The 24,369-nt window shown below is 31.9% G+C and overlaps 2 protein-coding genes and 1 long non-coding RNA gene across 5 annotated transcripts; all 3 read left to right on the top strand.

Moving 5' to 3' along the window:
• The first annotated feature begins 2,203 nt into the window (after positions 1 to 2,203).
• On the top strand, positions 2,204 to 5,197 carry LOC107914128 (scarecrow-like protein 1). 3 transcript variants are annotated; one of them, XM_016842904.2, is made up of 4 exons: positions 2,204 to 2,375; positions 2,475 to 2,535; positions 3,229 to 3,541; positions 3,617 to 5,197. In XM_016842904.2, exons 3-4 carry the CDS (start codon positions 3,268 to 3,270, stop codon positions 5,005 to 5,007), a joined length of 1,665 nt encoding a protein of 554 aa, XP_016698393.1. In that variant the 5' UTR covers positions 2,204 to 2,375; positions 2,475 to 2,535; positions 3,229 to 3,267; the 3' UTR covers positions 5,008 to 5,197. The 3 variants fall into 3 exon arrangements, with proteins under 3 accessions (XP_016698393.1, XP_016698391.1, XP_016698395.1); XM_016842902.2 differs by having other exon boundaries at positions 2,297 to 2,535; XM_016842906.2 differs by lacking the exon at positions 2,204 to 2,375 and having other exon boundaries at positions 2,386 to 2,535; positions 3,026 to 3,541.
• A 13-nt stretch (positions 5,198 to 5,210) lies between these two features.
• On the top strand, positions 5,211 to 6,767 carry LOC107914129 (thioredoxin M-type, chloroplastic). Its single transcript, XM_016842910.2, has 2 exons — positions 5,211 to 5,815; positions 6,254 to 6,767. The coding sequence occupies exons 1-2, from the start codon at positions 5,590 to 5,592 to the stop codon at positions 6,571 to 6,573; spliced, it is 546 nt and encodes a 181-aa protein (XP_016698399.1). The 5' UTR covers positions 5,211 to 5,589; the 3' UTR covers positions 6,574 to 6,767.
• Positions 6,768 to 8,585: 1,818 nt separating this feature from the next.
• Positions 8,586 to 12,388, top strand: LOC121217857 (uncharacterized). The gene is made up of 4 exons (XR_005914069.1): positions 8,586 to 8,857; positions 9,891 to 10,370; positions 11,108 to 11,203; positions 12,128 to 12,388. It is a non-coding gene; the product is annotated as an uncharacterized lncRNA (long non-coding RNA).
• The last annotated feature ends 11,981 nt before the right edge of the window (positions 12,389 to 24,369 follow it).

Here is a 24,369-nt window from a genome sequence, read left to right on the forward strand (position 1 = left end):
GAAGTGCTCCATTTATTGCACGATGACTACTCTGGAATGGCTTGGTCTCGCTTAGTGTAGCTGTGGTTTATTCCTTCTTCTTGTACAAAAAAAATGTTATGTGCCATAATTTGATTAATTTAGAAGTTTTCTTAACAGGAGTTAACGAAAGTGGTATCAAATACTCACCCTTTTAATTAATATTAAATTTAAAACTTTATGTAAGTTAATGAGAAAAGTTGCATAGTTTGAATACCTATTTTTCATATAAGCCCATGAAAAAAAGGGTTCTATTACATGTGGATGAGAGAGAGAGATTAAAATGGATTCTAGATAATAATAAAAACAAAAGTTATGATATAAGAGATAGCGCAACACGTAGATGATGAAGTGGTACAATATCAAAATGCTACCTTATTTTATGGATTAAAATTAAGAAAAAATTTAAGTTTAAGAATTAATATAAAGTATAAACCCAAAAAAAAGTTTTAGGATCAAGTTTAATGTTGTCTTATCTCTTATCATAAATTAACAAAAGAAAAATAATTAAATATATTAATATATGATAAAGCAGTAGTTTATGAAAGAAAAAAGTGGATAGATATTATTTGTTTTATATAATATCCATTTTTACTCATAATTTCTATCAAACTTTTAAATAGAAGGAAAAAACATATTTTAAATGCGTTCAAACTTATATTTTAATGGTTACTGCAATAGTAATTATATCAACTAAACTAAAGCTCAATCATCATGTGCCTAGTTATTTATTTTTTAAGTGTGTAGGTAATGTTTAAAAATATAAAATATTGTGATTAACATTAACACTATTATTTTAAGTGAGATTTTTATTAAAAAAATTAGTCTATACGAACTTTAGATTCAAACATAGCTAGAAATATATATATATCAACAAAGAGGGGTTAAGATTGATTTTTTATTCATTTATTTAATTTTAGACTTAATTAAATTTGTCTATTTAAGCATATAACTTTTTATTAACTTATTTAATTAGAATTAATTAAATTTTCGTATATAGTTCTTATTAATTTATTTAACTTCAAATCAACTAAATATAGAAAGTAAAGCCTGTTACTTTTTCTAATCAATGGATTCTTTTAGTAAAATTTGTTATCAGAAAGTTTTAAAATTTTAATAAATTTAGGGATAAAACAATAGTAAATGATTACATAATAGAATAATTATATAAAATTTTAAATAATCACAACAATTGTTTGATGAATTTTTTAAGTCAATAAGTTATCTTTAATTGGTATTTAAAAAATTTAAAACTAAATAAATGTGACATTAATTCTAAAAGAATTCCCTGTTTATCAAATTATAATTTGTAACTAATATAAATAGTAAAAAAAATCATATTTTTAAGAACGTAATCATTTTAGTATCCAATTGTTATTAAACGTTTAAAATTTAAATTATGGTAATTTAATAGAGAAATTCAAAATTAAGTCTAACCATCCTTATTATAAAAAATATTTTACAAAATAATATTAAATAATTGACAACGTACTAATTAATATTAAAATAAAATAAAACAAATTTCATGTTGACAAATATAAAAAATTTCAAAACAAACATTTGTAAGCAATTAATAACGTTGAGGTAAAAATAGTATTAAATAATTTATAATTCATGAATAAAAAAAAAGTTAATAATCTCAACAATTTCTTAATTTAATGCCAACAATCCCATTCCCCTCCCCAATTAAATTTTATAATTAGGTAAAAAAATAACATAGGGTGATGAGAAGTGATGGTGCTATTGGAACACACCATGCTTATCTGAGTCAGACAAGTTGGTATAAACATGCAGACTAAAACGCATACAAAGAAAATAACAAGTGTTTGTTTTAACCCTTTTTAGGGATGCAGAACAAGAAGTTTCTATCTTTAGAAACTAAGAACCCCACCAAAAGAAATGCAAGTTTTTGGAGTTTAAGGTCAGTTACTCTCTACTTCGGATTTCACCAGATTCCAATTTCTTTCTTCTACTTATTCAAAATGAGGTCATAGAATATTCATATCTTCAGATTCTTGCATATGGTAGCTTCTTTTTTTTTACTCCCGTGTCTTCAGTGACTACGTTAGTCGGAATCCCAAAACGAAATTTCAGCTTAACCTCGAATCACCAAGTTGTGTATATGATAGGATAGCTTTAAAGTTCAAACCCTTTGCAATCACCCGTGGTATATATAATTAAATATTTCCTTATCTGGGTCTTGTTTCTTTATTTTTTCTTCTTACAAGTTTTGTTTTGTTTCTACTTCTTTGTTGGGATTTGTTATTTCATTCATACCTAACCTCATATTCTAAAGTTATTTTTCCTTTTAATATATGATTAAAGAATAACAATAAAGGAGTTATATTTGCTTTTGGGTAGGTATTTAATTACTTCAGCACAAAGGTCAAATGCCTTTCTTTTCTTCTCCCTTGGGAGGGTCATCTTTATATTGAGAGTTATCTGCTAAATTGCAGGATTTGACTGTACAAATGATGGTATTTGCTGCTTTCACTAAAGTTCTTTCTCATCTGTCAGGTGAAGTAGAAAAGCCTTGGAACCTCTTGATCTTCATTGATTTTCTTTTTCCCTTTTAGATTATTGTTCAAATGATATGAATCCGCATCTTGTCTTAAAATTAACTACAGTATGATCCTCTTGATGTGTTTTTCATAATCCCAGAATTTGAATGTTTAGCTTTTTCCCTGTTGCTGCCTATTTTCTATCATAACAGTCTTTTCTTGGAATTTGGTCCTTGTAAGAAACTAGATTTTAGACTTTATTCATAATTTCATTTTTGGTTATGTTCCTATTGGGATTTATGTTTGTCCCAAAAGAGTGTTCTTTGCCTAGGGATCTTTACCTGAAAGACTGCCAATCTTTATTCTGGGGATATACTTCCAGCATCATAGACTTTCTTACCTTCTCTGTTATTTGTGCATTCATGATGTTACCAAATCATGGGCAAATTTGTTCTATTAATTCATTATCTCGCTCCTCCTTAAGATGTTCCTAGTCTTGAATGCAGAAACTTCTTACCTTGCTGCCGATGATTAGTCACATAGCATGGATTATGTTATGTTACTCATAAGCTATTCAAGTTCATAGCCAGTTTTACTTGAAGAGGCATTCTTCTATTTCATGTCTTCCATCAGCAGGCATACTAGGTTCCTCCTACTACGAACATGAGATAAGCAACTGTTTAACTTGCACTAGCAATTTTTTTTTCAGGATTCACTTTGTAATACGACCATCCCGAGAGTTGAAACCATGTCTTTAGTAACATCCACAGAACCAGCTATCACAGCATGTAGAAATACAAAGCTCTATTCAGTACAGGGTAGCGGTGACAGTTCTGGCTTGTCCACTCAAATGTTTGGCTCTGATAAGCATAAGCCTAGATGCATTACTGATTCATACAGCAGTGAGAGCTATGAAAAGTTGTTTGTTGGCTCTCCTTCGGAAGAGCTTATGCATCCATCTAGTTCTGATGTTTCAGAAAGTTCAATTCGCCAGCAGGATGTCTCTTCTTACCAGCCAAGAGGTACTTCAGTTTTCTCCTTAACTGGTCAGAAACCATTGAACTCTTATGTTTTCTTAATTTGATTTCTTTTGTCAGATTACTTGGAAGTTCAAAGTGCAGATACATTAGACGATGATACAGATAAGATGAAACTGATGCTTCAAGAACTGGAGAGAGATCTGCTTGGTGATAATGATGTTGATGTAGGTGATATGTTTGGCACTGGTCTGAACATGGAAATAGATGGTGAATGGTCCGGTCCTGTCCGGACAGAACCAATTCATGAACCACCAAAGGAGTCATCTTCCTCAGAATCTAATCTCAGTAGCATCAGCAACAACAAAGAGGCATCACATTTTTCATCTAGGACTCCTAAGCAAATGCTTATCGAGTGTGCTGCTGTACTCGCGGAAGGCAACATTGAAGGAGCTTCAGCCATAATAAATGAGCTTCGCCAGCTGGTGTCGATTCATGGAGATCCTCCTCAGAGAATCGCAGCCTACATGGTTGAAGGTCTTGCTGCTCGCGTGGCTGCATCTGGAAAATATCTTTATAAAGCTTTAAGATGCAAAGAGCCCCCTTCTTCTGATAGGCTTGCAGCCATGCAAATCCTCTTTGAGGTGTGCCCTTGTTTTAAATTCGGATTTATGGCAGCAAATGGTGCAATTATAGAGGCATTTAAAGATGAAAAGAGGGTACATATAATAGATTTCGATATAAATCAAGGTAGCCAATATATTACACTGATTCAATCAATTGCTAAGTTGCCTGGTAAGCCACCTCACTTGAGGTTAACTGGGGTTGATGATCCCGACTCCGTTCAACGTCTTAATGGAGGTCTTCAAATCATTGGACTAAGACTCGAGAAGCTAGCTGAAGTACTTGGCGTTTCATTCGAGTTTCAAGCTGTTGCCTCAAGGACTTCACTTGTCACTCCATCTATGTTGGATTGCCGGCCTGGAGAAGCACTTGTAGTGAACTTCGCATTTCAGCTGCACCACATGCCTGATGAGAGTGTTTCAACAATAAATCAGCGAGACCAGCTTCTTCGGATGGTTAAGAGCTTAAATCCAAAACTTGTTACTGTCGTTGAGCAAGATGTGAACACAAACACCTCTCCCTTTTTCCCAAGGTTCATTGAGGCCTACAGTTACTACTCCACTGTCTTCGAGTCCCTGGACGTTACACTTCCAAGGGAGAGTCAAGACAGGATGAATGTTGAAAGGCAGTGCTTGGCACGGGACATAGTCAACATTGTCGCTTGTGAGGGAGAGGAAAGAATAGAGCGGTACGAAGTTGCAGGAAAGTGGAGGGCAAGGATGACGATGGCTGGCTTCACTTCTTGTCCAATGAGTCCAAATGTGATCGATATGATCCGGAAGCTAATCAGGGAGTACTGTGACAGGTACAAGCTGAAGGAGGATTTAGGAGCACTTCATTTTGGTTGGGAAGGCAAAAGCTTGATTGTTGCTTCAGCATGGAGGTAGAATTATCATGTTAATGTTACCTTTTTCCTGGGTACCTGGCTTTAGTTCAGTTATGTATGGTCATTGTAACTATAATTTTGTGTAGGATCCAGATGCACTTCTTTTGTGCTGATGTCAAATCTCAGGGACTAATAGGGATTGTTTCTTGTAATATAATATTGATCCATATAAAATATTTGCTCCCATTTAAGGATTGGGTCTTCAATTAGATATTCTCAGAAGTTAGAACCCGTTGAGAAGCCCACAGTTTAGGGTTTAACCTGCCCCTACCAAGCTGAGGGGCCGATGGCCAACCAATGTACGTAAGGCCTACATTTTGTGAATGCTTAATGGATGAGAAATTTGTGGTCAACCAAGGAAACCACTCCACTGCCTTATGATTTATTTTTCCCTTTTTGCCTAATGTAAACAATTCACTAAATATTGAACGTTATCCACTTCAGTTTGAGCTCTCTCCAGCACCTCACAAATATTAAGCCAAAAATTTCCAAAGAAAAAAAAAAAAAAAGGCACCCCCTGCAAGGTCCATATCTTTAACATCTATCATCGATCCTTGCGAGACTTTCAGGGGAAGAGCTAAAGATGGCCTTGGAAAACTGTTTTCAATTGAGCTCAGTTTGCACCACTAGAGCTTGTGTGATGCAAAGCTACCGCCATCAATTTTCATCTGTTGAGAAGATTCATTTGCCGACATTTCGAGGGTTCAACAAACCCAATCTGTCATTCTCTTCATCTTTTGTTCATTCATTCAAAGGCAGATGCCAAAAATCCAGGCTCATCTGCAAAGCTAGTGAAGCTGTTGATCAGGGTACGCAGCTATCTCTTATAAATTAAAACATTGTTTTATTGTTGCCTTTAATGCTATGCAAGTCCTGTATAAGTTTTTAATGTAAACAAGCTCAGTAGCTGAGCGTCCATGGTAGGTACTTAAAATTAAAGAGTAAGCATTAGAGATACGAAGTTAAATGCATTGCCTATCAATAAGATTCCTAAAGTAATTTGGTTATTGTATGAAATATGAATGACCTGAATTTTATACTTTTAAGGAATAGTGAGGATGAGGCATTGAGGCCTGATGGGTCATAGGAAAAGGATTCTATTGCTATGTTAAATTGGGTGGTTGATTATCCCAAAGGTTTAAATTAAAAGAAAAATATCTCAACTATCATACAGTGGCATGAATGATGAAATTTTGTAGGAAATAAAGTTATAGGCAGAATTTGATTAAGGTTCTGCACATTTGCAGTTGAAGCGGTGACAGAAGCAAGCTGGGGAGAGCTTGTGCTGGGGAGTGAGACCCCAGTATTGGTGGAGTTTTGGGCACCATGGTGCGGACCTTGCCGCATGATTGAGCCAGTGATCGCAGACTTAGCAAAAGAATATGCAGGAAAGATAGCTTGTTACAAGCTCAATACTGATGAAAGCCCCAACATCGCCACGGAGTTCGGGATAAGGAGCATCCCGACCATGCTGTTTTTCAAGAATGGGGAGAAGAAAGAGAGCATCATCGGTGCTGTGCCAAAGTCCACCTTGGCCGCTAGCATCGACAAATATGTTGATAGCTGAAAACAAATCAAAAGATTGCTGTACGTGGAATCGAATGTAAGAGCTACGTACATGGTCTATTCATGACATACCAGTTTTTATATATCATTCATTCAAATTGCCCATCTATCAACATTTTTCCTTGTTTAATTATCTTGTGAATACTAGTGACAAAAAATCCATTCTCTTTCTAATCTACAATGCGCTTTAATTAACCTGCATTTTCAACGATACTTCATTCTTTTTTCTTCCTCTGTTCCTCGTTAATGATGTAATGCATGCTACATACAAGTTTTTGGATGTTGTGCGCTTGAGAGGGACTTCAGCTCATTATGTACCAATATGTATAACCCTATTATGTTATGTTCAAGATGAGGAATTTAATGAAACGATTACATTATCTACGTATTAAATAAAATACTATTAAGTATTTTTTTAAAAATTAAGAAATTAAAACAAAAGAATATGTATGTTTAATTTTAAATAAATATATAACTATTATCCTAAATTAATTATTAAAATTAAGGTTAGTATTTAGTAAATTGAGAGTGTACTTTTTTTATTCACAAGCAACCTTAAAAAATTGTCACATGTTTTTTTTTAATATTTATTGTTTAATATTTTCCTATACTCTACAGAACACTTGTCAAGCTTCTAACCCTTCTATATTATTTCATTATTAAATCCATTATCACCATCCAAATTTTTATTTGTAATATTTTTTTTAAACTATTGTGTATAACAAAGTGCTTTTAATTTAAATAATTATTTTGAATTAATTATTATATAAATTAAACGAATAATAAATTGTTTAAAATTTTCTTTATGATTTTAACAGTATATTTAAATAAGTTTTACATTTTTTAGAAATATGTTTTTAGACTGATGGAAGTTTTAACATAGTTATTTAAAAATTACATACCAATTTTTTTTTAAATTAAATTTTAATTTGTAAGTAAATTATGAAAATATAACCAACTTGCTTCATAAAAAACTTGCACTAACTTACATGTAATTAAAATTTTGAAGGAGTTAAAAAGTTGATTTAAAACACTTAATCAAACATCTACCCAATCTAACTTCAAAAAAAATAGGACTAAAAGTGCAAATTATTATAAATTTTTGATTCACTGAATTAAAATTGATTAGAGAGGGACCAACTTGCATGTAATTAAAATCTTGAATGAGTTAAAATAGAAAAACACAAACTAATCTTATTGCGCAACATATATATGTTAGAATTCACTAACAAAACATATCACTTAAAGTTCAACTCAAACAAAATCAAAATCAAAATTAATTATACAAAACACAGTGAAGCTAAATAAATTATACAATAAATTGAAGCTTCATGAAAGGGCATTACCAAATAATTCAAATCATATAAAACATAAACTAATTTCAATAGATAAATTAAATTAAAAATAGGGACTAAATTATAAATCTAATAAAGCCAAAAGGACGTATCTCGCAGATATTCTCTCAAAAAACTTTCCTCGCATGAATTTAAGTTATAGGGAAATTTCTAGGGAAAGCTCCTACAGTTAGCTTCCTGTCAGCTCCCCTTTAATACTAAAGTACGGGGTAATTTGGTAAAAGAAAAGAACAAAAATTTTCTCTCTTATTTTATTTTATTTTATTTTATATTTCTTCACGATTTCTTTGTATTCTCTCATAATTTTTAGTATTTTTTCATATACATTTTTTACTTTCTTAAAATTTTGTATCTCGTAACTTTTTTGTATTTCATAATTATTTGTAATTTCTCATAATTTTTAGTATGATATGCTTTCAAAATTAAGTTTTGACATGAGAAATCAATTTTTGGTATAAAAATATTATTTTTGCATACTAATAAAAGTTATTATATATATTAATAAATTTTAAAATATAGAAAATTAAATAAATAAGGCAAAAATTTTAAAATAAACCAATAATTTTTATTTCCTCATAATTTTTGGTACTTCCTTATATTTTTGGTATTCCCTAAGAATTTTTTTTATACTTTCAATATTCTATTTTTGGTACTTTTCCCTCTTCCTTCCCCATCACCACTTGTTTCTTCTCCCTTATTCTGCTCACCAACGGTGGTGGCCTCCGAATTGGTTACCACTCGAGTTTTCCTTCCTCCGACCAACTCAATTTTCCTTTTTTTTCTCTCTCAATCGCTCCACATATTTTCTCTCTCTTCATTTTATAGATCTATTTTGTAGGCATCATTATTGTCTTTGTGCGCTCTGATGGACAAATATCAATGACTATCGTGGTTGAACCTCCATCGGCCACTAACAATTTCTCTTAAAAAGTAAGTTGGTTGTAAGTACTCGAATGCTAGCTCTTCGTTGGCTCATTGATCTATTTATATTTTGAGGGGAATAATAAATGATTTCACAAGTCAATTAGGGCACGTGTTGTCTTTAAGTTTTATGTGCTTTGTGTTGTTTCCCATTGTTTAATAAGTATTCTCTTTTTCTTATGAAAATGTTGAAAATTTTCTTGTCTTGTCATCTAAAAGTTTTAGTCTTATTTATTCAAGTGGGTTTGCTTTTGCAAGAGCTTTTAGGAGTGGTTCTATCGTCGTCCTCTCAAGTTTGGTGGATACTTAGTTCTTTGGCCTATTTGCCCCTCATTTTGGACTTTTCAAGGCTAGTTCCCTTATCATGATAGGTGCTTGCAACCACCTAAATATGCCATACTTGAGTTATGAAAAAATCAATTGTCAACGTGCTGTAATGTTCTATTCATGTTAAGGCTAAAACCTTTGTTGTATTGACAAAACTTGTCCTTCACTACCGATGACGGGTATTTGTTGTTTCTTTATTTTTTCTCCTCAGGTTGTATGGTCTCATTCATGGAATAAATGAATTAATTTTTATTTTAAAAAATGTAGTGTTAATACCTTACTGCGCATAGGCTTGCTCCCATAGTGGAGCGTGTAACGACCTGATTTTTAGTGGTACTAAAAATTACAATTCCGGAGCTTCATTTCCATAAACTGAGTTTGTAAATATTAAATATGAATATTCATGAAGTTTATATAAAAATATATTAAAGATTGATTTAGTAATTTTGTTGAATTAATAGTTAATTATGGCCTAGTGACTAAATTCTAAAGTTCAATCGCTATAGATTTTTAATTAGGGAATATGTAACTCTAAGATATAGAGTTATTTTATTCTTCTTAACCTTATATTTCAATCAAGTTAAGAGTGATTTTGAGTTTTTTTTTTAATTGTTTTAGTTATGTTTATGTTAAGTAGGTAACTTTTAAAGTTTTTATTTTAATAATATATTTTTGTCAAATTAGACACTAAAAATGTGAAATTTTATTCTTCAAGGTGGCTAATAGAACATCGGAAAGGTGGAGAAAAGAATATGCTGAATTTTGACATCTGAAGCCCCAATGCCGCAGCAATGTCGTAGCATCGAGCTTGACAGGAAGAGATTGAGAAGTTCACACTTAAAGAACATCACATCAGCTTTTGGGTTTAACCCGTCTCTTAACAAATGTTGATAATGACCAATAATAAAAAAGAATAGGCTATGAGAAAATATAAAGGCTCAAACACTCTCAAGAGGAGAAAATTAGAATAGGAAAGTGAGTTAACCTAGTCCACAATCTTTTGGGGGATATAAATATCACACTTTGAGAAAATAAAGAGGTGAGACCGTCGGGTGCAAAAAAAAAACAGAACACCAATTTTCAGAAGGCAGCACGTTGGAGAAGAAGAGGATCCGAAGAAGGAAAAAAAGAGAAGAACGACTGGAGGAGAACCACATCATTCGGCTTATCATCTCTTCACCTTTCTCTTTGCCTTGTAATCATTTTCCTTTGCTAATTTGAACCATGGCTGAGTTTTGCTTGATTGTTTTTAATTTGATGATTATGGACTAAATATTTATTAGCTAGAATAATTATGGAACCCTAATATGAGATTATTGGTATTTTGATAAGTATGCTTGTTGCAATATGATGTTTATTCATTTAAGTGTTATTCATGTTTAAGACTTGCTATTGCTTGATCAACATTAATGGGTAATTGAGTTAATTGTTAATTCTGAAAAGGTTGTGATTAATGAACATAAAACTTGAATAGTGCATGTTTAGTTTCTTTATTTTTATATGTGTAATGATATAGACATATATTGTTACAGTGCATAATCCTGTAAGAATGGTGCTTGTAGTTGTATTCTTGAAATTAATTTGGCATAGACATATGTTAAATTAGTTATAGGATTGAACATAGTGACTTCGAGAGAAGCCTATAAACTGTCGATTTCAGATTAATAAATTGTCGCATTGTCGCAGCATCATTACCGGTAATTGCATGTTAGGGGGAAATAATTAATCTGGCTCTTCAATTCATTGATGTTAATTTGTGTTGCTATTTTTAAATTTATTTGCATATTTATTTGAATTTAATCAATTTTTTATTTACTTTCCAAATTGTCATTTGTTAATTTTGCAATTAATGTTTTAAAATCAGTCCATGTGGAAACAGTAACTCTAGTATTTACTATTATATTACTTGCTAACGATTGTGTACACTTGTAGTTAGAGGTCGGGAAATCAATCGTGATGGCTCAATCACAAGGGGTAGACAGTGAAGAGAAAATGATCCAATAGTACATCGTCCCCATTGAGTTTCAGGTAAAATTTCGAGGACGATATTTCTAAAGGGGGGAGAATTGTAATGACCAAATTTTTATTGGTACCGGAAATTGTTGTTTCAGAACCTCATTCCATAAACTGAGTCTCTAAATATTAAATATGAATATTTATGGAGCTTATATAAAAATATATTAAAGATTGATTTAATAAATTTGTTGAATTAATAGTTAATTATAGCCCAATGACTAAATTGTAATGTTCACTCTCTATAGATTTTTAATTAGGAAATGGCTTGGGCACTTAAATTGCAATTATCCAAAGGACCAAAATGATTAATCATGTGCTAGTGGACAATAATGTGTGTGTTAATTAATTTAAGAAATTGAAGATTAATTAGTTAAGTAAACATAATTAATTAAATAAATTAAGCTTAATTAACCTTTAAGCCATAAGCCATGTATAAAAGCTAAAGTAACTTAAAAAGGTTTCCTTACCTTTCGACTATAACTTGGTAAGTAAATTTAAGTCATTTTCTTGTAATTTTTGTAGATTTAAGGTCATGAGAGCTTGATTTAGCTAGCCCATGTACTAATTTTTGAAACTATTAAAGTTTTAGCAAGTTTTCATTATTGATTTCTTGAAGAATTAGGTGTGGAATTGATTGAAATTAAGCTTAGTTTATGGAAATGACTAAATTGTAAAGCTTAATTATTGATTTCGTACATTAGGGATTAAATTGAATTAAATGCAAAAATATTATGAAATTTTGTTAGGAATATAAAGTATAGGGTCACTAATGAATATATATGAAATCTAGTTTTAATCTGAGGCTAGAAATTAAAAGATATGTTTATTCCGAATTTAGGGACTAAATGGAATAAATTGAAAAATATGCATGAATTGGTAATTGGTTTTGAATTGGCTGAAAATTTATATTGATATATGTTTTATGATCATATGTAGCTAACGTCGGCATTGGGTCATCGAAAGGGAAAGTGAAAGCAAGAGTCGTTGACGAGTGACACGAGACCCCTAGTTTGTATTTCTATGGTTCAGGATCAATTTAATTACTACATATTCATAACATTTTGCATTATATGGTGTTGAGGTGAGTTGTCAATGGTTATTTGAATTGAATTGCTGTAGTTGAGATTTTATATCGAGATATTGACCAAATCGAATAAAATGAAAGATGATATGAATTATCTTGAAATGTGATATATGTTATGGAAGTTGAGTAGAATATGTGTAAAATATGAATATATGTGTTTAGAAAATGAAATGTATCGTGGTTATGACTGTGATTGAGTGCATGTATTAGATTAAATTGTATAACGATATTGAATGTCAAAACTCTGTACTGGTTGAATATTGGAAAAATGAGTACAACACAGTATGTTGAATGGTATGTAATGTATGAATTATATTGATGGTGAGATTGAATTGTGATATATGGTTATAATGTATATTGATTCGATGTTACCTTAAAAACAATCTCGAGTACCGTTGAATTAGTTGGCATGCCTTAGGTTGAAAACAATCGTTGTCGAGCTATTCGGGATGGTAGGATAAGTAATTTGTGAAAACCATCATTACTGGGCCAGCCGGGATGGGTAAATGTAAGAATAGTGAAAGCCATCGTTGTCGGGCGATCTAGGATGGTAGAATATTGGATTAGAGAATCATCATTTTCGGCCCATACGGGATGGTAGTATATTGAAATAGAGTAAACCATTGTTTTTGAGCCATCGGGGATGGTAATATATTGTATATTTTGAACCATCATTACCGGGTCACCCGAGATGGTATAGTGAATATAAATAGCAAAAGTCATCATTTTCGGGCCACGCGAGATGACAAGAATAGTATAAAAAGATATGGGATGTTGATAAATTAGTATATTATGCTTATATGTGTGTTATGATAGATGAGGTGTGTAAAATACTATATGAATCAGTTGAAAACGAGCCCTGGGGGCCAAACGAATATGAATGAGTCGATAGACTTCAGAAAGCGATTGGATGGTGGGTTAGACAATATATAGATGTTAAATGAAAATAGAATTGAATGTATTGGAAATGGTTTATAGATAGGTATTTGATAAATGACTTGAATTGATTTTACCATTGATATTATATACCTTGTGATTATTTACTAATGCATATGTTATTTTATCTTAATTCATGGAATTACCACTGAGCGTTTTCGCTCAGCGTATGGTTTGTTTTCTCCGTGCGCAAGTTTAGTAGATTTTCGAGAGTGCTATAAGTAGATCCAACATTTAGGAGGCGATCCCCGACTCAACAAAGTTCATATAGTTTCGTTTCGTTTCAAATATGGCATGTACCTAGGTCGAGTCAATTTACGGTCAAATTGATGATTTTGTTGTATTGAGGCTTGAATAGATAGCTTGAAAATGGTTAAATGATGGAGATGCATATGCGAATTGGCTTGCATAATTGGTTGTATGAAAGTTGGTTATTTTGGTAACTTATGTATGAATGTATGTATAACAAATTGCTTAATATATGGTAGATGGTATAGTTGTTTAACTAATATATGTGTTTAGGTAGTTTAAAGACATAAGTGATAAAATATTCTAGGATTGAACCTTTGTAAATGGTATGGTTTGGTTGACTTGGTGCATTGTAATTAAAAAGAACTACTATTTTAGGTGTAACTCATTGGAGCTAATTGGTACATTGAGAATCAACATGTCACGTTGCAGCGTCAAGTAAGTGACATCATGACGAGATCAAGCCACCATGCCACAACCCGACGTTGAGCATGGGTCGTTACAATAAGGAGCCAAGTCAGTATTTGGCATCGCGGCAAGGAACCCTCGACATCGCGATGTCAACTTCGAATTTTGTAAATATTATAGTTTAGTCCTAATTCACCCTCGAGTTAGCATTAGAGCTTTTGCAAGCTTTTATAACCAATAAAGTAAGAAAATTTAACTTCAATAGTAAACTTTGAAACCAATCAAAATCTATTAATAGCAAAATTTGAGAGTGGATCTTATTTTCCAGGTGTACAACAGGTATATAACCAAGGACTTTTTCATACATAAGTTTTCTCACTTGCAAGTTCTCATCAGTATTATTTTTCCACATAATTTTAATTGAGAACTTATTCTGAATAGTGTAGAGTTATACTTACAGTTTTAAAACCTTGCAACTTCAGGTACGTCCAACTATAATGAACTTTAGATAGAATTATCATATTTTATTGCTCATAACTAGATTGTTAGAATTAAGTGACTCGAATCCTTATTTAAATAAAATACAGTGGTAAAATAAAATAAAAGTAAAATCCATATAGAGCTACACTTCTTTTCTTTTATTTTAGAATAAGGTTTTTTAAACATTATTAAACTCCATCTATTTGATATTGATTAGAATAAGGTGTTTCAATCTTACTACACTTCTATTATAATATGGTTTTACAAGCCTATAAATAGACATAGTCTACTCCTCTTGTAATCATTTGAATTTGACAATGTGAATTTTCTTCTCCTCTGCCCGTGATTTTTTTTCCCGAAAGGGTTTCCACGTAAAATCTGTGTGTTCTTTATTTTTTATTTCTCTTTTCTTTGTGATATATTGTCATTATCGACATTCTATTTATTTTACAGATTGGTATCTAAGCTACCAGGTTGTTCATCTCAATCACGGTAATGACATCTTTGAAGTATGAAATTCCGTTGTTGGATCGTAACACCAGATTTGTGTTGTGGCATATTAAGATGCAAGCAGTTCTTGCATAGATGGATTTGGAGGATGCCCTGCTAGGGATAAATAAGATGCCTTCGACATTAACGAATGAAGAGAAGGAGCGTAAGGATCGAAAGGCATTAACACAATTACATCTACATTTGTCTAATGAAATTTTGCAGGATGTGATGAAGGAGAAAACCACCGCTGCATTATGAAAGAAGCTGGAACAAATATGTATGTTGAAAATACTAACCAGCAAGCTGCATATGCAACAGCGTCTTTATACTTATCATTTGGAGCAAGGTGCGTGTAACACCCTGAACCTGAGTCCGTCACTGGATTAGGGTTACTAGGTATTACCAAACAGATTACAGCTCAAAACAGACATTCATTTCAACTTATGATCGTAAATTAACCCTATCAATACATTTAGCCCGTTTAAATTTTAGATCTCAAATCACCCATACTCATCTCATTTGCGTTTAAAAAAATTATTACCTAAGCTTAAACTAATATATAACGTATATCATGTATATTATAATTACTACGCAGTATCACCTAGCATATAAACTCCAACATATTCAGCCTAAATAACCTTAACAAATGGTCATGTATGAAATTTTTAAGCTTCAAAATCATGCACTCAAATTACAAATTTCATAATCAAGCCAAACCACATTTATTTATTTATTCACCTCATGAACTATTCAAATAGCATACTAATCAAAATTTAGCCATTCACACGGCCTAGTAGCGTATATTTTTACACAAAAACCATCATTAGAAAAAAAAGAGACCAAATACACCACTTCATTCATCATGCGATTATGCGCTTATGATCATTTTATTTGAGCAAATTTCTTTCACCTATATTGAAACATATCATACCATCACGAACCTAATCATAGTAATTCAACCTTAAGTGATTACAATACTAGCATATACATTTACCTTCACTAATGAATATCCAAATTCACGTACACATCAAATACTAACTCTCAAATTATTTCTAATATAAAATTTCCTCAAATTATAACACCATAACAAAACCATCAATCAAACAAACATAGAAAATGCCCATTCTTGCATTAGACAACCGAACTTATATAATCAAAATTCCAACAAATATATATATCATTTTTACATTACTAAACTAAATTATAAAAATATCCACCATTCAATATTTATTCCACAACTCATATTTCCAAAATTAACTGACTATCAAACCAAGTTTTTAATCTACATATCAATTCTCCATACCGATTTATAACCAACATCTCAATCATATATAAATAAATAAATAACCTACTTTCATAATAGTATCAAGTTCTAGCCATATATGGACAAAATTTAACATTATTACCAAACTATATAACCAAACACCATATATATATACCATGAAATCCACTTCTATAATAAACTATTGCCAGGACCGAATATGCATAACATTAATATCAAAATTAGGCCATTTTCGCATGGCTAAATATCTACAATTCAAAACAAAGCATATCAAGCTAGACTACACATGTCATATGATATAAATAAAAGTTTTCTTTCAAGGTACCAAAATAGATAGCGATGGTGTGATGATGTTCCTCAACAATCCCGAGCTCGAGCTAGCTTTCAAAAAAAATCTATAAAACAAAAAATACACATACAAAGTAAGCTTGGAAAGCTTAGTAAGTCATAAGTAATTAAATTAACAAACGAACATTAATATGGTTATTTCAAGTAGGCCGAGTACTCCCAATCTCAAACACATGCATTTATAATCATATTTAAACAATTAGTTCACAATTTCATATTATACAACAACACCTACCTTTATTATCAACCTTTATATAAACTTAAACATACCTGAATCATTTAATTCAAACTTACATTCGGTTTTTACCGTACCATTTCCCGTTGAACCGTTCGGAATCAAATAGGATACTCAGATAACTCGAAAAGCTTGTACAATGCCAACGTCCCAGACGTGGTCTTACATGTAATCAAATATCGATACCACTGTCCTAGACAGAGTCTTACACGAAATCATATACGATGCTAATGTCCCAGACATGGTCTTACACGTAAATCTCAAATCGATGCCAACGTCCCAAACGTGGTCTTACACGAGATCACATATCAGAATCCTATGTCATGACATATGTATCCTATTTATTCCTATGGTTCATACGGGGCTTTCGGACGTCGTAATTTGATCGAATCGAGCTCGTAATTAATTCTCCCATGCTTATATCAAATTCGGCATTTACCCAAATATATTTAATAATTCAATTCAGAACTTATAATTTATATATATTCGATATTAACAGCATGTATTTACTTATGAACTTACCTCGGATGAAGACGAACTGACCGAGACGACTATTTGACAACTTTTGATTTCCTCTGATCCAAATCCAATTTCTCCTTTTCTTGATCTAATAAATTCAAATTTGGCTATTTAATAACACATTTCATTCAAATTTATTCAAAAAACATATAAATGGGTATTTTCATTTTAGCCCCTAACATTTTACATTTTTCATAATTTAGTCCCTATTTCACAAAACACAAAATACACATACTTTAAAAATATCCTAGCTTGGCTGAATATTCCTATAGCTCATATAAGCCCACATATTTCATTTATTTTACATTTTAGCCCTTCAATTTTTTATTTTCACAAATAAATCCCTAATTTGGATTTTTATCAAAAATTACTTAACAAAATTTAATAATCTATCAACAAATATTTATTTTTCATCATCAAACAACAAAAACAACAATTTCTCATCAATGGAAATTCACAAAATACACAACCAATTCAAAAATTAGAACACGAGCTAGCTAGAATACGAAGCAATGATTTCAAAAATATGAAAATTATCAAAAAAAAACAAGCAAAATACATACCAAATTTTAGCTTCCAAAGTGCAGAATGCTTAAAACACAAAATGTGTTTTTTTTTCTTCAACTTTCGGCAAGAACAAAGCCAAATGCATGGCATTTTGTGTTTTGTTTTATTTAATATTATGTTATTTACTAATTACTATTTTAATCTTAACTAATTCATTTAAAAAACCATATGTCCATAAAAGTCCACTCATACTTTCATTGGTATAATATCAACATAAGGACCCCACATTAGAAAAGCCATAACAATAAAGCACTTTAACAAATAGCTAGCCACTTTTGCATTTTACGCGATTAAGTCATTTTTTGCAAATTGGCGCAAACGATAAAATTAATTTACGAAAATTTCACACATTTCAATTCACATACTATAAGCATGAAAAATAATATTAAAATATTTTTCTAACTTGGATTTGTGGTCCCGAAATCACTCTCCGACTAAGGTCTAAACTGGAATGGTACAGTGCGTCTGTGTAGGAACACTTAACAATGTTTAAATAAATTCTCTCAAACTTGGAGGACATGGAGGTTCAGTATGATAAGGAAGATCGAAGGTTGATTCTACTTTGTTCGTTGCCCCCGTCTTATTCAACCTTTAGAGACACGATTTTATATAGCCGCAAGTCTCTCATAGTTGATGAGGTTTATGATTCTTTGACCTCGTATAATAAGATGAAACATCTTTTGGTTAAACCCGAGTCTCAGGGAGAGGGTCTCATTGTTCGTGGGAGACAAGATCGAAATGCTAGTGATGATCATGGAAGGACATAGGAACGAAATCCTCGCGGTAAATCTAAAGGTAGATCAAAGTCTTCAAATAGAGGTAAAACTTGTAACTTCTGTAAGAAAAAAAGGGCACATTAAATCTAATTGCTATAAGCTGCAGAACAAGATCAAAAGGGAGATTGCAAATCAAAAGGGAAAACAACCAAAAAAATCCATTGAAGCTGATGTTGTAAAAGACTACAGCGATGGTGAACTTCTAGTCGCTTCTATCAACAATTCTAAAGTGAGCGATAAGTGGATCATTGATTCGGGCTACACCTTCCACATGAGTCCCAATTAGGATTGGTTTACAACTTACGAATTAGTGTCCGAAGGTGTTGTTTTGATGGGAAATAATGCTTCGTGTAAAATTACAGGTGTTGGAACGATTAAAGTTAAGATGTTTGACGGAGTTGTCAGAACACTTAGTGACATGCGACATGTTCCAGAATTGAAGAGAAATTTAATTTCGTTGAGTACTCTTGATTCAAAAGGGTACAGATACATAACTAAAAGTGAGGTCTTGAAGATTTCCAAAGGTTCCCTTGTTGTGATGAAAGGCTAGAGAAATACTGCCAAGTTATATGTTTTGTAGGGTTCTACTGTTACTGGTGATGCAACTGTCCCTTCCTCTTTCTTGTCAGATGATGATATTACTAAACTTTGGCATATGCGTCTAGGGCATATGAGTGAGAATGGCATGGCAGAATTGAGCAAAAGGGAACTTCTTGATAGGTAAAGAATTTGCAAACTTAAGTTTTGTGAGCACTGCGTTTTTGGGAAGTAAAAGAGAGTTCGATTCACTAGAGGAATTCATAACACAAAGGAAACGTTGGAGTATATTCATTCTGATCTGTGGGCATATTTATTGATGATTTTTCCAGAAAAGTTTGGGCGTTCTTCCTAAAGCAGAAAAGCGATGTGTTTTTCGCATTTAATTCTTGGAAAAATATGATTGAAAAATAGACGAAAAAATGAATCAAATACCTCTGCATAGACAATGGCTTAGAGTTTTGTTTTGATGAGTTTAATAAACTATGCAAGTAAGAAGGGATCGTGAGACACTTGACAATTCGTCATACCCCACAGCAAAATTGTGTTGCAGAATGAATGAACAGAATGATCATAGAGAAGATTCGATGTATGTTGTCAAATATCAACTTACCAAAGTCATTTTGGGCCAAAGTAGCCTCTACTGCATATTTTTTGATCAATCGATCTCCATCCGTTGCCATTAAGAAAAAGACTTCACAAGAGGTATGATCTGGTAATCTTGCTGACTATTCTGATTTAAAAATCTTTGGGTGTCCTGCGTATGCTCATGTTGATAATGGAAAATTGGAACTGAGATCCATTAAATGTGTATTTCTTGGTTATAAAGCTGGTGTAAAAAGGTATAAGTTATGGTGTCCTGAAAATAGAAAAGTTGTGATTAACAGAGATATTGTTTTTTATGAAACTGCTATGCTACCTAACTTATCCCTTAAAGACTCTTCCAATAAAGAAAATCAAAAGCAAGTGGAGCATCAGATTAATCCAGAATCTACAATAGAGTCGACTCCTCAAGCTAGCACAAAAATTCATAATAGAGTTGCTTATTCACCATAATACTCTATCGCCAAAAATAGAACTAGAAGAGAAATTAAACTTCCAAAGAAGTATAACATGGCTGATCTAGTTGCTTATGCTTTAAATGTGGCTAAAGATATAGATGCAAACCAAGAGTCATCTAATTATTTTGAGACAGTTAGCTGTGAAGACTCGGAGAAGTGGATGCTTGTTATGCAAGAGGAGATGAAATCACTCCACAAAAATAGAACATGGGATCTTGTGAAACTTCCTAAAGGTAGAAAAGTTATTCGTTGTAAATGGGTGTTTAAAAAGAAATAAGGGACTCTAGGAGTTGAAGAACCCAGATATAAAGCAAATCTTGTTGCAAAGGGTTATAGTCAAATTCCAGGAGTGGACTTCACAGATCTGACTTCACAGTTGTGAAGCATAGTTCGATTTGAGCTTTGCTTGGTATTGTGGCCATACATGATTTGGAGCTTGAGCAGTTAGATGTAAAAACTGTATTTTTACATGGAGAACTTGAGGAGGATATTTACATGCAACAACTAGAGGGTTTTACAGTCTCAGAAGAAAAGGACTATGTTTGCTTGCTGAAAAAGTCCCTTTACGGTTTGAAACAATCACCAAGATAGTGGTACAAGAGGTTTAATTCTTTTATGACTTCTCATGATTTTAAAAGAAGTAGCTTTGATAGTTGTGTTTACTTTAAGAAAAATAATGATGGTTCTTCTGTGTATCTACTCCTTTATGTTGATGACATGTTGATAGCAGTGAAAGATAAATGAGAGATAAGAAAGGTCAAAGCCAACTAAGTGAAGTATTAGAGATGAAAGATTTGGGACTAGCAAAGAAGATACTTGGTATGAAGATTCTTAAAGATAAAAAGCAAGTAAATGGTACCTAAGTCAGAAGGGGTACATTGAGAAAATTCTTTGCAGGTTCAATATGCAGAGTGCTAAGCCTGTTAATACTCCTTTAGCAGCCCATTTCAGACTTTCATCGGCTTTGTCTTCACAATCAGATGATGAGATTGAGTGCATGTCACATGTTCTATACTCTAGTACATTGGGATCTCTCATGTATGCTATGGTTTGTTCACGTCCAGATTTATCATATGCAGTCAGTGCAATTAGCAGATACATGACAAATCCTGGTAAAAAAAGATATATGGCAAATCTCGGTAAAAAACATTGGAAAGCAATTCAGTCAATTTTAAGATACTTACGAGGTACTACTAATGTTTGCGTACAATTTGGAAAAACTAGAAATGGAGTCATTGGGTATGTTGATACTGATTTTGCTGGAGATCTTGATAGAATAATATCTCTCACAGGTTATGTCTTTACAATCAGAGGTTGTGCAATCAGTTGGAAAGCCACTTTGCAAACTACAGTTGCTTTGTTTACCACTAAAGCTGAGTACATGGCGATTACTGAGGCTTGTAAAGAAGCTATTTTGTTGAAGGGACTCTTTAGTGAACTCAACGAAGACCTTCAAATCAGTACAGTATTTTGTGACAGTCAGAGTGCCATCTCCCTTACAAAAGATCAAATGTTTCATGAGAGAACAAAACACATTGATGTTCGGTATCATCTTGTTCGTGATATTATTACTCGTGGTTATCTTGTTGTGAGCAAAATTAGTACTCATGAAAATCCTACAGATATGATGACTAAGTAACTTCCTATAACCAAGTTTGAGCATTGCTTAGACTTGGTTGGTGTTCATTGTTGAAGTTAAACCCTTAAGGGGTTTTATGGAAAAGATGGAGAACTTGTTCGTTGAGAGTTCACGATGAAGAACTTGTTCATTGAGAATTCATGTCAAGGTGGAGATTGTTAGAATTAAGTGAGTTGAATCCTTATTTAAATAAAATACAGTGGTAAAATAAAATAAAAGTTTAGAATTAAGTGAGTTGAATCCTTATTTAAATAAAATACAGTGGTAAAATAAAATAAAAGTAAAATCCATATAGAACTACACTTCTTTTATTTTACTTTAGAATAAGGTTTTTAAAACCTTATTAAACTTTATCTATTTGATATTGATTAAAATAAGGTGTTTCAATCTTACTATACTTCTATTAGAATATGATTTTACAAGCTTATAAATAGACATAGTCTACTCCTCTTATAATCATTTGAATTCGACATAGTGAATTTTCTTCTCCTCTGCCTGTGGTTTTTTTTTCCGGAAAGGGTTTCCACGTAAAATCTGTGTGTGCTTTATTTTTTATTTCTCTTTTCTTTGTGACATATTGTCATTACCAACATTCTATTTATTTTACATAAATCTTTCCAAATCAAATATTTTGCTTTCAACACCTTAATGGGGATGATGACAAAAGCATGTCATAAAGATAGTCACAATCACTTCAATTTAAGATCAAGAGTAATCAATAATTCAATCCTCTTTTGATTTAAATGAAATATAATATTTTCCTTATTCACAATCTCAATATGAGATCCATTATGAATATCTTTTAAATCCAATGGATTAACCATTACAAGATATTAATATATTAGCTCTTCTAGAGCTTTCGACTAATCTTGTACTACCAAATATTGGAATAATATTGGTCTTTATTTTCTTTTATGCTTGTATTCACTTTGGGTAATGCAATAGATTTACTAGGACAAACTTATAAACGTCCCAATAGATTCTTTATTTCATAATCACCATCGGAAACATACGTGGATTTCAAATCAAATTCTATCTATTCATGTTTGTCATGATTAGTCTCCAATTATAATAAACATGATATAATAAATAAATCATAGTAAAATATACCTGAAGATCTTTAACAACATCGTCGTCACCTTGGTTATTATCAGGAGCATTGAGTTGTTAAAGGCTCTAATAATTACCCATAGTGCGCGGCCTCAATTGAAACAGCAACAACCCTAGGAGACAATAGACAATAGACAATAGAAAATTTGGGGATATTCTTGTGACTTATGGAGAAAAAAAATAAAAGAGAATCGTTTTGGTAACATTTTATAAAATAAAAGGACAGAAAGTAAAGAACAAAGAGAAAATGAGAGAAAAGAGAATGGGAGAGCAAAGACAGAGCATATTTTATTAATCAATCGGAATATTTACAAAGCTTCTCCAAAGTCTCAATTTATAGGCATAAGAAGTATAAATCATGTAGAGATCTACTTCTAATGACTATTAGAATTTAAAGTATATAAAAACTTATCTAGATCTTGATGGACATCCAATTAATAAAATATTCATAACAAAACTTTACATTTCAGTGTAATCATTTTTAATTCGCTAGTAAATTCCAATTAAGTCTTTAGCATAATAATAAATAGTTAAAAGTTTTACTTTTTTTAATATTATTCATGCATCGGTCGATGCACCATGTTCCAATCAGTGTGATTGGATTTGGTTGAAACAAGCCGATGTAACCGATATGAATCAAAATTTTCACCAGTACAAAAAAATATGTTGGTTGTTCCGTTTTAAAATTGGATCAATGTACTTTAATTGGTATGACTGGAATTGATGCAGAATTGACCACCATGTTTTTTCTACCACTCTCATGGACTTTTTCATTGTCCTTTCTAATTCAAAACAAGAAAAGCTCCTAGCTAAACCACAATAATTCAGATTTTATATGGATATTTTGTGCATGAAAATTGTTACTCTTATTATATTTATCAAGGTTGCAATTGTAAATTCAATACTATGCTAAAGCTCTTGTCAACCAATACCGAAATTTTTTTTTTTGAATAAGCTTGAGAGAAAGAAATATCAGGTTCAAAATTAGTATTATAAAGTTGAATGATAATAGTACACGAATTAATTTTTAATGATAAAAAGAGGAGCTGGTTTTATGTATTATAAAGTTAAAAACTAATACATGATCATATTCAAATCGTAAAACGAATGAAGACACATGTGATTATAAAATAAAATAACACATGATCATATTCACCACTTATGTAAATATCTACTTTCAATAAAAAAAAAGCCTATAGCTCATACATCACTGAACTAGAGCTTAAACATGTGAAGCTAAAAAATAAAATTAGAATAACACAATATACAATCAGAACTAACCATTCATCAATTACACCAAAACAAATAGGAATCATATGTTCCATCACATCTAAAATGATTTCAATCCTTTCTTGATCCAAATACACATGCTCACTCACCTCTTTCTAGTCAATTAACTCAATCAGAGGTTCGAAATATTTTAATTTGTAGTGATAACATAACTAACCAAATGAA

This window comes from Gossypium hirsutum, chromosome D05 (genome assembly GCF_007990345.1).
Source record: "Gossypium hirsutum isolate 1008001.06 chromosome D05, Gossypium_hirsutum_v2.1, whole genome shotgun sequence".
Lineage (NCBI taxonomy): Eukaryota > Viridiplantae > Streptophyta > Magnoliopsida > Malvales > Malvaceae > Gossypium > Gossypium hirsutum.